Source organism: Mus caroli, unplaced genomic scaffold (assembly GCF_978045245.1).
Source record: "Mus caroli unplaced genomic scaffold, Mus_caroli_1 scaffold_11, whole genome shotgun sequence".
NCBI classification, from domain to species: domain Eukaryota; kingdom Metazoa; phylum Chordata; class Mammalia; order Rodentia; family Muridae; genus Mus; species Mus caroli.
In genome coordinates this window covers 75,948,553-75,963,623 of record NW_028227266.1, presented here as the reverse complement: position 1 = coordinate 75,963,623, position 15,071 = coordinate 75,948,553, and the positions used below count along the sequence as shown (strand labels likewise).

The 15,071-nt window shown below is 38.5% G+C and overlaps 1 protein-coding gene across 15 annotated transcripts in view; it reads left to right on the top strand.

The window, feature by feature from the left end:
* Positions 1-15,071, top strand: part of Mlip (muscular LMNA interacting protein) — a 244,876-nt gene that overhangs the window by 119,171 nt on the left and 110,634 nt on the right. For 9 of the 15 annotated variants that reach the window (XM_029481437.2, XM_029481430.2, XM_029481434.2 and 6 more), the window contains one exon: positions 3,587-5,131. In XM_029481437.2, the coding sequence (XP_029337297.1) occupies positions 3,587-5,131 (1,545 nt within the window). The remainder of the gene's footprint in view (positions 1-3,586; positions 5,132-15,071) is intronic. The other 6 variants (XM_085844801.1, XM_029481429.2, XM_029481435.2 and 3 more) reach the window with 1 other exon arrangement.

Genomic DNA, 15,071 nt, shown 5'->3' with positions numbered 1-15,071 from the left:
GACAATGGCCAGGAATGTAATGCCAGTTAGTGGGATTAAGAAGGAAGATTTTTTCCAGAACATTGATTAGAGACCAAGCTTGCTAGAATGTTAACCATATTCACAAAAATGCTGAGAATGAGGAAAGTACTGTCAAAACCTAAAATGGAAAATAAGAAAGAGGATGAGACTCAAGGGAAGGGCCATGTAAGAAGGGAAGACTGTTGGTTCACAGTAGCATGGATAACGTCTTGAGCAAAGATTGAGTAGATTATAAAAGTTCAATTTAGTGATGAGTTATATGAATTAAGCTAGAGTTAGGTATACGGGAGTATATTATGTCATTGATTCAGATAAGAAAGGCTAAGAATCATCCTGATAGCGTTAAGTACATGCCTTAGAAAGACGAGGATCAACCAGTAGGTAGAAGGCCACCTTTCTATGATACAGTGATTTGTGTGTTAGGGCAATGGGGCATTTTTCTACAAAAGGCTGTTGGGGGAGGCTGTAGTTGTGAAGGATCAGCATCTGGCCATGTCTGTATCTCAGAAAACTGAGCAGTCATGTCAGCGTTGACGTCGATACTCTCGAATCTCTTTCACACGTTAGAAAGAGTGAATGTGTAAAGACACAGTTAACGTTAAATTTACTAAAATGACTTGCAAGGTAGCTCTCTAATAGCATGGCCATTTAAAGAACGTAGGGCCTCGATGATCCTCGATGCAGTGATTGAGTTCATCTACCTTATGAGATCAGCACACTGAAAACACTTCCTCTCAGTAATAGCTCTGACACTGCCACCCAGCATCGAGGACCGTCTTTTGGTCTTTTGAGAAGAGTGTCTTGAGAATGAATGAGTTTGGAGGAAGCCTGTGGTCAAGGGCTCAAGGAAGTGAGCTTCCTGGGGACAATCTCAGTCACTACTACAAAAATCTTCAGACAGTGTGGGAGAAAGAAGGAACACAGAGTAGTTATCCATGGGGAAAGATGAGAGGGAATACTTTGTACATTTCAGTTAAGTTTTCCATTGGTGGTGCAGGCAGTCGGAGGTTAAATGAAGGGCGCATTCCAGATTACTGACTGGGCATTTGATGAACATCCCTGGTTTCTACATGAAATTATTAATTTACGTCTTTGGTTTTTTTTTAAAGAAAAAAAATAAAAATAATATGAACTCAGGAATGTGTATTTTTTAAAATTAAAGGTGAATCTCTTTTATAAGTCTATAAATTATGGTGCTACACTTAATTAGTGTTGTGTAAATTAGAATAGTATTAGTGTAAATTAGAATAACATTATGGAACATTTGGAAATTACTAATGAGCATTCTAAATATAATAATAAATAGCTCCTAAAATGTGTGACAAAATTCGGAATTATTATTAGAAAAAAATATCATGTAGTGGAGTAGGTATTAGGGAAATAGCAGCCTTTCCCTTGAGGAAGCTCAGAGAGGCCTTTTTCTTTTATTAACACCTAAAATTAGGAAACTATGTTCTTAACACTGGTAATTTGGTAACTAATCAAGAGAAATTGATAGTTCATTGCATATATTGAAGTTCTTTAAAAAACAGCATTATTCGAAAGATAGTTGGATTCTGGTAGTAGTTAGTATTAATTTACAAAGTATCTCTAGTAAATTCTAACAGGTTTTCTAAACAGGGTACAGTTTGCAGAAATATCCTGGACACTTGAAATGTCCCCATTCTTCTTGTGAGGAGAAATCAGTCATGAGGAAGAGTAGAGAAAATATTTCATGCTTAAAATACACACATGTACACTAGCATGCAATACACACACACACACACACACACACACACACACACACACACACATTTGAAAACTAGGACCTCTGAGTGATTTCTTTTTAACATTAAATGTGACTTCAATTACAAATTATTGCAAAACTCCAAATAAAATGTTGTCATCTTTTATAACAGAAGCCTGTGTTGCCCAGTCTGTGATGCTTGCATTTAAGCATCCTCCCAACTATGGGAATGAGTTCCATAAACTCCAGCTAAGCAGGGCTCCTTCCAAGATAAACTGTATGGGGATGATGCGGCTTTCTCAGGTTGATTAAATCAGTTCTATTTCATTTCCCATTTTCACTGAGGTTTTGATATTCTGGACTCTGTCAATGGTTTCAAATGTCATTTATGTGGCAAAATTACATGTTGATCTTCATACTTATAAAAGAAATACTTGGGACATGTTTGCACAGAGGCTAAGAATCTCAGGATGGAATGTTTGATTTTGTTAGATTTAAGTGTTTTTAGGGCTCAAGACTACATGTTATGATGGCCATTGCAGGAGGTCTCTTTAGAAATTTTTTCCACATCATTCTGAAAAAAATTCTAAAATATGTTCCTACCTACTGATAAACTTATACTAATTTAAGTTTATAGACATTTTCCAGCTATTTGATATATATATGTATATATATATATATACACATTATATATACACATTATATATATATATACACACATACATATATACACACACACATACACACACACACACACATATATATATATATGTATATATATATATATATATATATATATATATATATATATACACTTTTTTGGGTGACTCATCTCTCAAATTCACTAGTTGTGCATATTTTTATTTTATAGTCTGATAAAATCAAACTAATAATTTTAAAGTCTCTGTTTAAAAACTTTGGCATGATTTCAGCATTTGCCTTAAATTCTGGACTACTTAAGTGGGGCAAGAATACAAGTACAAGCTATCTCTACCTTAGACAGGTTATGGCAAATATTCTTTAATCAATTCATATTTTAAAAATTCCTCCTCTTTTGATGTGGGATTGTCAGTTGCCTAGTTTCAAATGGATTATAAAATATTCTGTACTTTTCCCAGGAAAGGGAGCCCATTGATTATAGGAGATTCCACACCATTGGCTATGTGTTCATTAAGTTATTGTTGTATGTTCATTCTGGCAAATACTTGAGGAAAATAAGCTAAAGTACCCCTTCTACTTTGGATTTGATGTTAACTCTCAATTTATCTTGTGTGTGTGTGTGTGTGTGTGTGTGTGTGTGTGTTGGTGTTAGGAGCTTTAGTCTTTGAATTCTGGGCACCTTTTCAGGTTCACAATATGTATGAGTACATATTCCAAGTTCTTAGAGCGTTAAGCAACTGAAATACATAAATGTTTAGGATTCTAGTCATTATCAAGCCATGGTTTAAATTCTTTCCATGGTAGAAAATCCATTTCATTTTCCAAAATGATGACAATCTTTTTAGACTACACATTTTTAGATTACACATTTCCAAGTTAGGGCAACTATTTTAAATATTGTGAATTATTTTTGCAATAGAATTATGAAGACAACTTTTATATTGATTTTGTTTCAGGGAATAAATGGGCTGCAGAATGTAATGCCTAACAGTTCAGGTCTTATTTAAAATTCAAAGACATGTCTCATTAGTAAGCATACATTCCATCATTATTAATGGGGGCTTAAAATCGCATTTCATATAAAACTAGTAGAAGGACTGTTTGCATAACCACACTGAAAAGAATACCTTGATAATTTCATAAGTAATGTCTATTTAAATCTATCTTTCTTTCCTCTAGCTAATTTCTCCCACTACCTCTGAGCAGCTCGCTCATAAACCACCTGCTTTCTCCTTTGTTTCTCCAACTAATCAGAAAACACCACCTGTCCCAGCTAACGTCAGCGGAGCCACTGTGCTACGGGAGTTTCACACTCGCAGGCTGGATGTCACTGGGGCCTCTGAGGAAGAAACAACTACGTATTTTCACACTACTGCTCACGATTCTCCCCTTTCTGCATGGAAGGGCGCTTCGACTTTAGTATTCTCTCCTTCCACTCAACTGTCAGGTTCTAGTTTATGTGGCTCAAATGTCACTGATCACACACGTGGGCTGGCATCGGAAGCACAGAAGAAAATGTCCACTTCGAATGTCCTTAATCCCAAGGAAGATGTGAGAACCTGTCCTGTGCCTGCCTCTGGTGCTTCTCTGACATCACCCTCAGCTTCCTACATACCAGTCCGTATTGTCATGCACTCACTGTCCCCAAGTCCCAAACCACTTACCTCCTCTTCCCATGGCTCTTTGTCTACTGTCTGTAGCCAAATGTCATCCAGTGGAAGTCTTTCAAAGTCAGGGCTGAAGTCCCCAGTACCCTCTCGGCTTTCTCTCCTCACCGCTATCCTCAAGTCAAACCCTTCTCACCAAAGGCCTTTATCCCCTGCATCCTGCCCGACCTTCTCCCTTAATTCCCTGGCTTCTTCTACTCTTACACTTGATCAAAAAGTAAAGCAAACTCCACCCACACCTAAGAAATCTCTCTCAAGTGGCTCCTTGACAACGGGGTCTACAGAGCAAGAACACCAGGCTTCTGCAGAGAGCTACCAACCCTGCCACCTCCCTTTCTTTTCCAAAACTACTCCACTTTCTCAGGCACAACCCCTCTCTCCACTAGCACTGGCCAGTAGCAGTTGTGCTTCTATGGATATAGAGAAAATACCAGGAAGCACACTAAGGAGCAATACCACCTCACCCCAATCACAGACTGATACATTCAGTCTTGCAGATGTCCCTTCTGTCACACCAGTCTTGTCCCCTCTTTCTTCTTCCAAGGGCAGAAAGGATGGTGACCCCAGGACTCCAGAAAAAAACAGGAATATTTGCATACAGCCTTCTACCTTAGCTTTGACACCGCCTGTTGATGAGAGCTCGGCCCTTTCCTCTTCGGGGAAAGGTTTCCACCCTTCCCCAGCCCTCTCAGACCTGATAGACAGATCCAAAAGAGCGTGCTCCCAACAACACCCAGGCCAGCAGCCAAGCCCTTCAGCTCTTCCGACTCCTTCAGTCTCCAGGGCTGGCTCTGCTTCTCATCCCCATTTGGGGTGCTCCATTCTCCCTCTCGAGAGTTCACTCACCCAGACACATCACCCTAGTCCTTCAGCACTGCGCACAAGTTATGGGAGTGCTACATGTCCTTCAAGAACTGGGACGCCGGAAAGTACGGCATCCAACCACAGCTCACGTGTTTCAACTCCATCACTTCCTGTCTCTCTAACAAGAACCAAGGAGCTGTTCTCGCCTTGTGCCCTGTCCATGTCAGCAGGCCCTGAAAATAAGAAGCCCAAGGTATTTTTTTTTTTTGGCTTGTTGCATGCTTATTTTGAAATATAGGGTGAAAGTCAATAATTATTATATTTATCTTATGACTGTGACTTTAGGAACATGCACACACATACACACACACATATATACATATACATATACACAACACACACAGACACACACAAACACAGACACACACAAACACAGACACAGACACAGACACAGACACAGACACAGACACAGACACACATACACACATTTAAAAATTTTGGGGGTCCTGGCTTGCAGCTTTGTTCCCAATTAAAAACAGATAGCATTTTACAGTATGCTACATTTCTAATCACTTAATAAGAAGGGTCTTATTATCCATAAAACTATGTTGTACTGAAAGGATTAGTCAGTAGACAGGATTAGTATTAATGTATATAGCATAGGTCTAGGCTCATGATATACCCAACACCAGTTTGAACATTATCTATTTCCTTTGTCTTTGTTATTTATAACGATCACCTTTCTTTCCCTCCTGCAAGGCTGATTTTTTTTTCATTGCTCCCCTGCTGCAAACTATATCAAATTGGATTTTACTCTATACATAAGACAAAATGGAATAGAAATTTTCTTTATGTGCAAAAATATTTAATTTACGATGAGCACTAAATATTTAACATTGTTCAACACAGAGAGAATGAACAAACAGAATAAAGAAAAAGAAATAAGAAGAAGTACTGCTGGTTTTTAAATGCTCTGTTGAGCAAGAGTATGGAACAGCATCGATTTAATACGAGACCAGAAACATTTGAGGAGAGAGTCCGTAATTCAGTCCTGCTGGAGCAGACAGTCCTACTCTAGGGCATGGCAGCTTTCCCTGCATTCTCAAAGGGCTCAGGAATGGATCCGATTGCCCTTAGAACTGGATAGTTGTTAAGTGAGTGAAATAAAACCGTGGAAGTGCTGGTGTTAGCAGTCCACGGGACTTTCAATTCAATATATTTAAATAGTACAGTTTCTAGGCTTTGCAGCAGCATCACACAAAGTGAGCTCAGTACTGTTATCACCAGGTGATGAATGTAAGGTGAAGGAAGCAGAGCAGCTCAGATGATATTGTTACTGGCATTGTAATACATTTCAACTGAAAAAGTAGGCATTAGAAACAGCCTGCTTGCCACCATGCTAGCTTTCTTAGGAGTCGCTGTGATCATTTTAAAGAGAACAAAGAGGTAATTATTTATCTTGAAAAAAAATCTTGTTAACATTTAAATATAGATGCATGATTATGAGATTGGTGTGCCATGTACTAAAAGTTGTCATTCTAATCATTTTTCTGAATTTGTTGACTTGTTATTTTCTTAATTTAAGATAGGTTCTCCCCATGTAGACCAGGGTGGCCTTGAACTGGAAATCCTTACTTCTGTTTCCCCAGTGCAGATGTGCACCCCTATGTTCTGCTATGGAGAACCATGCTTTAATGCTTTATTGATGTTCTGGCTTGGTTTTTAACTGCTGTGATAAAACACCATGACCCATCGCAGTGTGGGGAGGACAGGGTTATTTCACCTTACAGTTTACGGTCCACCATGAAGAGATATTGGGACAGAAAGTTGGGTAAGCACTCGGGCAGAGACCAGGGAGGAGTGCTACTTCCTGGCTTGCTCCCCTGGGTTGATCAGCTTGAGTTTTATATATTCTAAGATCCCTCCCTTTCCAGAGATGGTGCCGTTCAGAGTGGGTGAGCCCTCCCACATCAATTATTAATAAAATAAAATGCCTCACAGAGTTGCCCACTGGCCAATGCGATGGAGGCATTTTCTCAGTTGAGATTTCCTCTTCCCAGATGACCTGAGCTTGTGTTGAGTTGACAAAAACCAGCCATCCCTCTTGCCATCAGTTACTCTTGAGTTACTCTTTACCCTTTGGGAAAAGTTATTTCACTAGAGGAGCTTGTTCAAAGGGGTTCTATTTGTGCTCCAGTGTGCTTTGTTCACATTGTATCTGATCATGGATACAGTCAGTGTTTGATGAGGATGAGCCTGAAAAGCCTTTGATAAATTAAAGACCTGTATGGCAAAGACCTATTTTCCCTTGGTTTTCTTCATACTCTCAGTTTTGAAGAATTTTCAGCACTAGCTTTCTTTGTTTAATTTTCCTGATTTCTAGTTAAGGAAATTGTAGCTTATAGATGTGTTTGTTTAAATTGGTGACCATGAAAATAACAAGAACTATTTTCCTATCAGTCAAAATATTACTGTACTCCTTTTTTTAACCAAATGTTATAACACACAAATTCAATATTTCTGCCAAGAAGATGTCCCTAAGACATCATCTTCTCATCTTTAGTTTTTTATTTCCTTCTTATTTTTGCATTTCTATAGTTTAAAATTAGACAAACCAACACACATTTTATTACAAACTACCCTTCTTGGGAGTTCTGTCTTGAGTATAGAAATTCATTCAAATTGACACAATCAGAGGTGAACTGCATCCCAATTTTGTTTTTGTATCTGACTGTTTTGTTTAAATTGGTGCAATTTTTTCACAGAAGGAAAGGATGAAGTAGACAAAAGCTCTGAGATATCAAAGAATTTATTTGCTTTTGTGAGTTGTTTCTTGCCTCAGTCCTTCCAGGGTGGTACAAAATGATCAAAGAAGTAAAAGTATGTAAATAAGCAAATAAATAAATAAATAAATAAATAAATGGATAAATGTTCAGATTTATTTAAGCTTTATGTACCAAATAGATAGGGGGTCCTCAAACACAGGTACTCAACAAACTGAAACAGTCATGCCTAAAAGAAATCAGTTCAAAATCTGGGTTCTACCTAACTGTCCTTTGATATTAAAATAGATTGGAATGTGTAGCTAAATTTCGATAAAAAAAAAAAATGTTTGAAGCCCCTTTGTCGTTGTCCAACTTGTATTTCATTAATATGGGATAATTGGCATGCTAATTTTAGGTGTTGCTTTATTATTAAATATTCTGGTTTGTATTCATGGCCCTGGACAGGATGGACAGCTCCCTGAGTATTCTTTGCCAACTTCTGCATTGTTTGAGACACTTTTCCCCTTTGGAAAATGGGGATTCAACATTCATCCAAGGTTGTGTTTGGTTCCAAATATAATTCATTATCATTTTTAAAAGTGTTTGATTTTTTTCCCTCCTAGTGTGCTGCCATGGTATTTCACATAGAATTGGAGAGTCTATTATATTAACATCTCATATAATCTAGTACTCACTGGAAATGGTTTCAGATTTCTTCCAAATGAGTGCTTCCGATGGTCTGGCTTAAAGCTATCTGGACTCAGCTTGTTTACAGGATCAGTAGGAGCTTTCACTGCTTCATGAGGCTTTATAGCCAGGGTCCTATTTATTAAATTCTCATTCCTTGAAGGCATCAAAACATTTCCAATTTTGTTATACTGGAAACTTGGTGCAGCAGGCAGGAAGTGGCTCTCCGCATTTTGTAGAGCCAAGTATGACTTGAAAAAGGAGTGATAAGAAACATGAGCTAAAAAACTAATCTGGGTCACATTCAATAAGCACGCACTGCCGTTCTATATACACTTTGCTAAGAAAAGTTAAAAAAAAAAAAAGAAGCAAAGAAAGCTTACATTCTGTGGTGGAAGAGAATTCATTTCCCGCATTTAATGTCCATTAACTTCTTAGAGGGTGGAGTGTAGTATGGAGAAGAACATAGCCCAATGAAGTCACTACAGAAAGGGGCTATGTCTCAGATCTGTGTCAGATTGCTGGAATAGGTTTCTTTGAGAAGTTATCATTCAAAGAGGTGTGTGATGAAGATAACCCCGGAGGCTAAAGAGTTCTTGATTGACAGGTAGAGGAACAGTCTGGGAGCAGGTACTGGGGCTTGTAATGAGCAAGAAGATGCTGAAGGTGTGCGTGCGCGCGCGCGCGCGCGCGCGCGCGCGCGAGAGAGAGAGAGAGAGAGAGAGAGAGAGAGAGAGAGAGAGAGAGAGAGAGGAGGCTGGATAGCACATTCTATGCTGAAATTCCCGATCTACTTTAAGGAAGACAGTAAGCTTGTGTTTTGTCTTATTGAAAGTTTTAAATTTTGTTTTTGAAAATTTAATGTTTTGAAACATTTCACACAAATACAGTATTTACATTGTTTCACATTTCTCACCCCTACTATGACTCTTATGTTCCCTCAGTCCCTCTTAAATTAATGATATCTTATTAAGTATCTATCTATCTATCTATCTATCTATCTATCTATCTATCTATCTATCTATCTATCTATGGGTTTAGGGCTGACTGCTTGGGTTAAATACATACCAGAGGATGTATTCCTGAAGAAAACCATTGCTCTCTCTCGGTAACCAGTTTGTTACCAGTTGGATGTAGTTCTTTGTTTAAAGTGTAACCCTCTGATAATTTTCCCAATCCATGTTGTCATGCTGACTAGTATTCTGACAACCACATTGCTGATATTTCATGGGAATGACTTCCCTGTCATGTCAAGAAGATACAGTTTAACAGCAGCCATCCTCTTCCTCTGGCTCTTACAATCTTTCCACCCCTTGAGCCTTAAGATGTAGAGGTTGCATTACAGATGTAGCAATTGGGGTTGAGCCGCGCATGATCACTTACAGTCTGCATTTTGACTAGTTGTAGATCTCTAATAGCTTTTATCTGCTTCGCAGGGAGTTTATTTGATGAGTGGTGAGAGCTACACTTCCCTGTAGGTATAATAATACATAGTTAGAATACATGTAGAAATTATATTAGTTTAAGAAAATGGCAGTTGGTCTATGACCCTAGGGTTGTTGGCTAGGTTTACAGCACCAGGCATGGATTCTATCTCTTGAATGAAAGCCAGTGTCTACTTAGATTACTGCTGGTTACCTCCTGGATAACACTGCCACTGTTGTGCCATTGGGGATATCTCACTTGGTTGGTCATTAGTGAGATTTGTAGCCTATAAGGCTGGGTAGGACTATTGGTTGCTTTTCTCCATTGGCCGCTTCCATAACACCTTCGGATATTATGAGTGTTGGTCTCAAAGATGATGCTTCTAGTTCCAGATCAATTCTTTCAAGAACTATGTCTGAAGTGTGTATGGTCTTCCTCAACAGGGTTTTATTTTCAGGTTCTTGAAAACCCTTGATTAGCTAGGTGATACAATATTGATTGGTGTATAAAGAATGGAATAGACAAGGATAGACAAGGAAGTAAAGAGACCTTGGAAGGTGATTATAACTTTCTAGATAAGACATGGTCAAGCATAGAAGAGAAAGTGAAGGTGTTTGTCTAGAGTTTGTAAGTTGTATGACTTTTAGCAATCATCAGACCCACGGTATGGGATGTTAAGCTACTACATTTTATGACTTCCTGTTTTTACTCCTTTTCTGTCACTATTATTTTTTTGCACACTTAATAAGTTTTCTGTGATTTTAGGGGCCTAATGACTCCCATCATTCTCCTACCCTTATTTCCTGTATCTTCCAACTCAATACTGAGTATTTTTCTGTCCTATTTCTTTGATTTTTCTCCAGATGAACCCTGAATTGTTCTTAGTGATACATAATTTCTATGTGCCAGGTGTTGACAAAAGCTTATTTTATTCTAGGGGAGTGCTTGCTTTTTAATTGTGGAGTTATTCAATTTAATTCAAGAAGAGACTTTATATTTCTTTTTGACTTTGTATATGTGTGTGTATTTTATGTAATCTTGAGTGTAAGTGTGTGATGCAATTTCTATTTATGCATGTATGTATGTATATCCATGTGTGATATAATCATGTGTGTATGTGTGTACTCATCTTTTATGTACATCTGTAGGTTAGATGTTGATACGATTATATCTTTTTCAATTGCCTCTGTACCATATATTTCGTGACAGGGTTTTTCATGGAATTTGGAGCTCACCATTTTGACTAGATAAGCTGGTCAGTGAGTCCTTGGGATCTGCTGGTAACTGCCTCTCTTCCCAAGTGCTGGAGTTAGGGAGGTGTGTAGTCACACCTGATGTTTTACATGGATGATGGGGATCCAAAACCCAGTTCCTTCTGTTTGAATAGCTAGAACTTTACTGAATGAGCCATCTCCTCAGCCCAGAAAAAAACTTTTTGAAAGAAAAAGACAATGAAGAAAAGAAGACAGTAATCCAAGTTCCTAACTTAAATGTTACAATTTCACATCTAGAACCAAGATAAGGCTTGGTGTGGAGATATATACCTTTAATCCAGCAATCACTCTGAAGGCAGAGGCAGGCAGAGTTCTGTAACTTCTTGGCCAACCAGGTCTGCAGAGTAAGATTATGTCTCAAATAAAAGCAAGCAAGCAAGCAAGCAAACAAACAAACAAAATAAAACAAAACAAAATAACAAAACCAAAAAAGCCCAACCAAACAACAACAACAACAACCCCAAACCAAAACCAAAACCAAACTAACCCCTCCCCCCGACACACACTGAGAATAACAACAGCAATAAAGAAGATGACCTTAGAACTCTAGCAAGTTAGAATTGTCTAGTGAAGTGTTTGATGGAGAAAAAGGGATCACCAATGAAGAACAAAGTTTGTGATTTTTCATGTTCTTTGGGTTTTATTATAATCTTCAGTTAAAACTTTAGTCAGATACTCATATTGGCAAAGCATGTTGCCCATTTGTTCTGTGCTAAGCTAGTATTAAGAATAAGATAAAAATAAATAGAAATACAAAGTATCTCTGCTAAAATACCTAGCAGATAAATAGGTGTGGAAAAATATTCTAATGAAGTAAGTTTTATATATTTGGGATATTCAAAACACAGAAAGGATAAGTCAGCTATAGGTAGAGTTTCTGTGAAGAGAGGTGTGTAGACAAAGTTTGTTAGCAGCTACTTCTCCCAGATGATCTGTTAAACACAGGTCTTTATAGGTTTTGATGGTTCTTCCCTGACTGGAACATTCTGGTAGAAATGCAGACAGTCTAAAGAGACATTTGTACCCCTCTTTATGGCTATCAAACTACTGAAACAAGTATTCTAAAATATATGGATTTTCTCAGGAATATCATGCTGAAAGAAAGAAAAGACAGAAGTCATGCTGCCATTCAGAAGGATAAATTTTCTCTGGGAAAAATTTCACACAGTTCTGAAACTTGTCAGAAAAAACTTGCAGCAGAGACTAGAGTTCAAACAATGATGGGTAGGCCACATCTGGGCTAGGACTACTTAGTTCTGTATATACTCCTTGTTATTTGCTTAAGTCTGAACTTCATGGCAAGGCCCCAAAGATGGACTTGGGTACCACGGGGCATCTTGTTTCATTTCTAGTATGATCACATTAAATAAATCTTTTTCATTTTTTTCATTATTTCTTGTTTGTTTAATTGACTTTTAAGGAGGTAAGGATGTAGTTTATCTTGTCAGGTCTGCCATGGTCCAGGGTCTGTGCCCAGCACCTGCCGTCATACGAATTCTGCCTATTCAGTTATCAGGATCATTATAGATTGTAATGCCCAGCATTTTAGAAATAATATGGAGGGTGTGTCTCTGAGATGAGGTTGACTTTTTATCTCAGATCTTATATTACCAAAATAAAGACTGTAGTAATTTGGGTGTAGTCCTGGAAAACCAAGAAGTGAAAATTTGATTCAGATTCTTTTCAAACTCATAAATCTAAAGAAGCTGATCATTGTAATGAGAATCTACTCAAAGAACCCCATGTTGTTGCTAATAAGGGGTTCTGCTTCTGAAACTATAACCATAGATCCAGTTCTCAATACCCATAACCTGGTGTATCTTGATATGTTATTGGCTTTTATGACTGGCTATCTCTTTGACCCTACTGATGGTGATTTTTGTAACATCACAGGCTATAATTCAAGTTATCTGCTATTATCTTCTCTACAACAGTTTAGATTTATACCAAAGATTTCAGATTTATACCAATGAGATTTGCATATTATGTAGAAGTCTTGGAATGTTGGGAAGAAGTAAGTTCCATATTAGAACAAAGAACTCAGCTTTTGCCTCAGGATTGGCGGGAGCCATCTTGGTTCCGGGACTCCGCTGAAATTAGTCTGCACAGGTGAGAGTGTGCACCAAAGAAGCTGACAGCTTCTGGGACAGGCGGGAGCCACAGAGCTTCTGAGGCAGCACCCTTTTTGGGCTCCAGACATTTGGCCACCCTCCCGGCCAGAGGACAGGTGTCTGCCAGGCCCGGGAGGCTTTTGCCTCAGGATCAGCTGGAGCCATCTTGGTTCCCGGACTCTGCCAAAATTAGTCTGCACAGGTGAGAGTGTGTACTACAGAAGCTAACAGCTTCTGGGACAGGCCAAAGCAACACAGCTTCTGGGAAAGGTCCTGCTTTGGGCATTCATCTTCAGCCAGAAGGAGGTCCAAACACCAGATATCTGTGCACCTTCCCTGTAAGAGGAGAGCTTGCCTGCAGAGAGTGCTCCGACCACTGAAACTCAGAGGAGAGAGCTAGTCTCCCAGGTCTGCTGATAGACGGTAACAGAATCACCAGAGGAACAATCTCTAAACAGAGACAACTATAACAGCTAACTCCAGAGATTACCAGATGGCAAAAGGTAAATGTAAGAATCTTACTAACAGGAACCAAGACCACTCACCATCATCAGAACCCAGCGCTCCAACTTCGCCCAGTCCAGGGCACCCCAACACACCCGAAAAGCTAGACCCGGATTTAAAAGCATATCTCATGATGATGGTAGAGGACATCAAGAAGGACTTTAATAACTCACTTAAAGAAATACAGGAGAACACTGTTAAACAGGTAGAAGACATTAAAGAGGAAGCACAAAAATCCCTTAAAGAATTGCAAGAAAGCACAACCAAACAGGTGATGGAATTAAATAAAACCATCCAAGACCTAAAATGGGAAGAAGACACAATAAAGAAAACCCGAAATAAGGCAATGCTGGAGATACAAAACCTAGGAAAGAAATCTGGAACCAAAGATGCGAGCATTAGCAACAGAATACAAGAGATGGAAGAGAGAATCTCAGGTGCAGAAGATTCCATAGAGAACATTGTCACAACAATCAAAGAAAATGGAAAATGCAAAAAGAACCTAACTCAAAACATCCAGGAAATCCAGGACACAATGAGAAGACCAAACCTATGGATAATAGAATTAGATGAGAATGAAGATTTTCAACTCAAAGGACCAGCAAATATCTTCAACAAAATTATAGAAGAAAACTTCCCAAACCTAAAGAAAGAGATGCCCATGAACATACAAGAAGCCTACAGAACTCCAAATAGACTGGACCAGAAAAGAAATTCCTCCCGACACATAATAATCAGAACAACAAATGCACTAAATAAAGATAGAACACTAAAAGCAGTAAGGGAAAAAGGTCAAGTAACATGTAAAGGCAATCCTATCAGAATTACACCAGATTTTCCACCAGAGACTATGAAAGCCAAAAGAGCCTGGACAGATGTTATACAGACACTAAGAGAACACAAATTCCAGACCAGGCTACTATACCCAGCCAAACTCTCAATTACCATAGATGGAGAAATGAAAGTATTCCACGACAAAACCAAATTCACACATTATCTTTCCACGAATCCAGCCCTTCAAAGGATAATAACAGAAAAAAAAAAAACCAATACAAGGACGGAATCCACGTCCTAGAAAAAGGAAGAAGGTAATCCCTCAACAAACCTAAAAGAAGACAGCCACAAGATCAGAATGCCAACTTTAACAACAAAAATTATAGGAAGCAAAAATTACTTTTCCTTAATATCTCTTAATATCAATGGACTCAACTCCCCAATAAAAAGACATAGACTAAAAGACTGGCTACACAAACAGGACCCAACATTTTGCTGCTTACAGGAAACTCATCTCAGAGAAAATAATAGACACTACCTCAGAATGAAAGGCTGGAAAACAATTTTCCAAGCAAATGGTATGAAGAAACAAGCTGGAGTAGCCATTCTAATATCTAATAAAATCAACTTCCAACCCCAAGTCATCAAAAAAG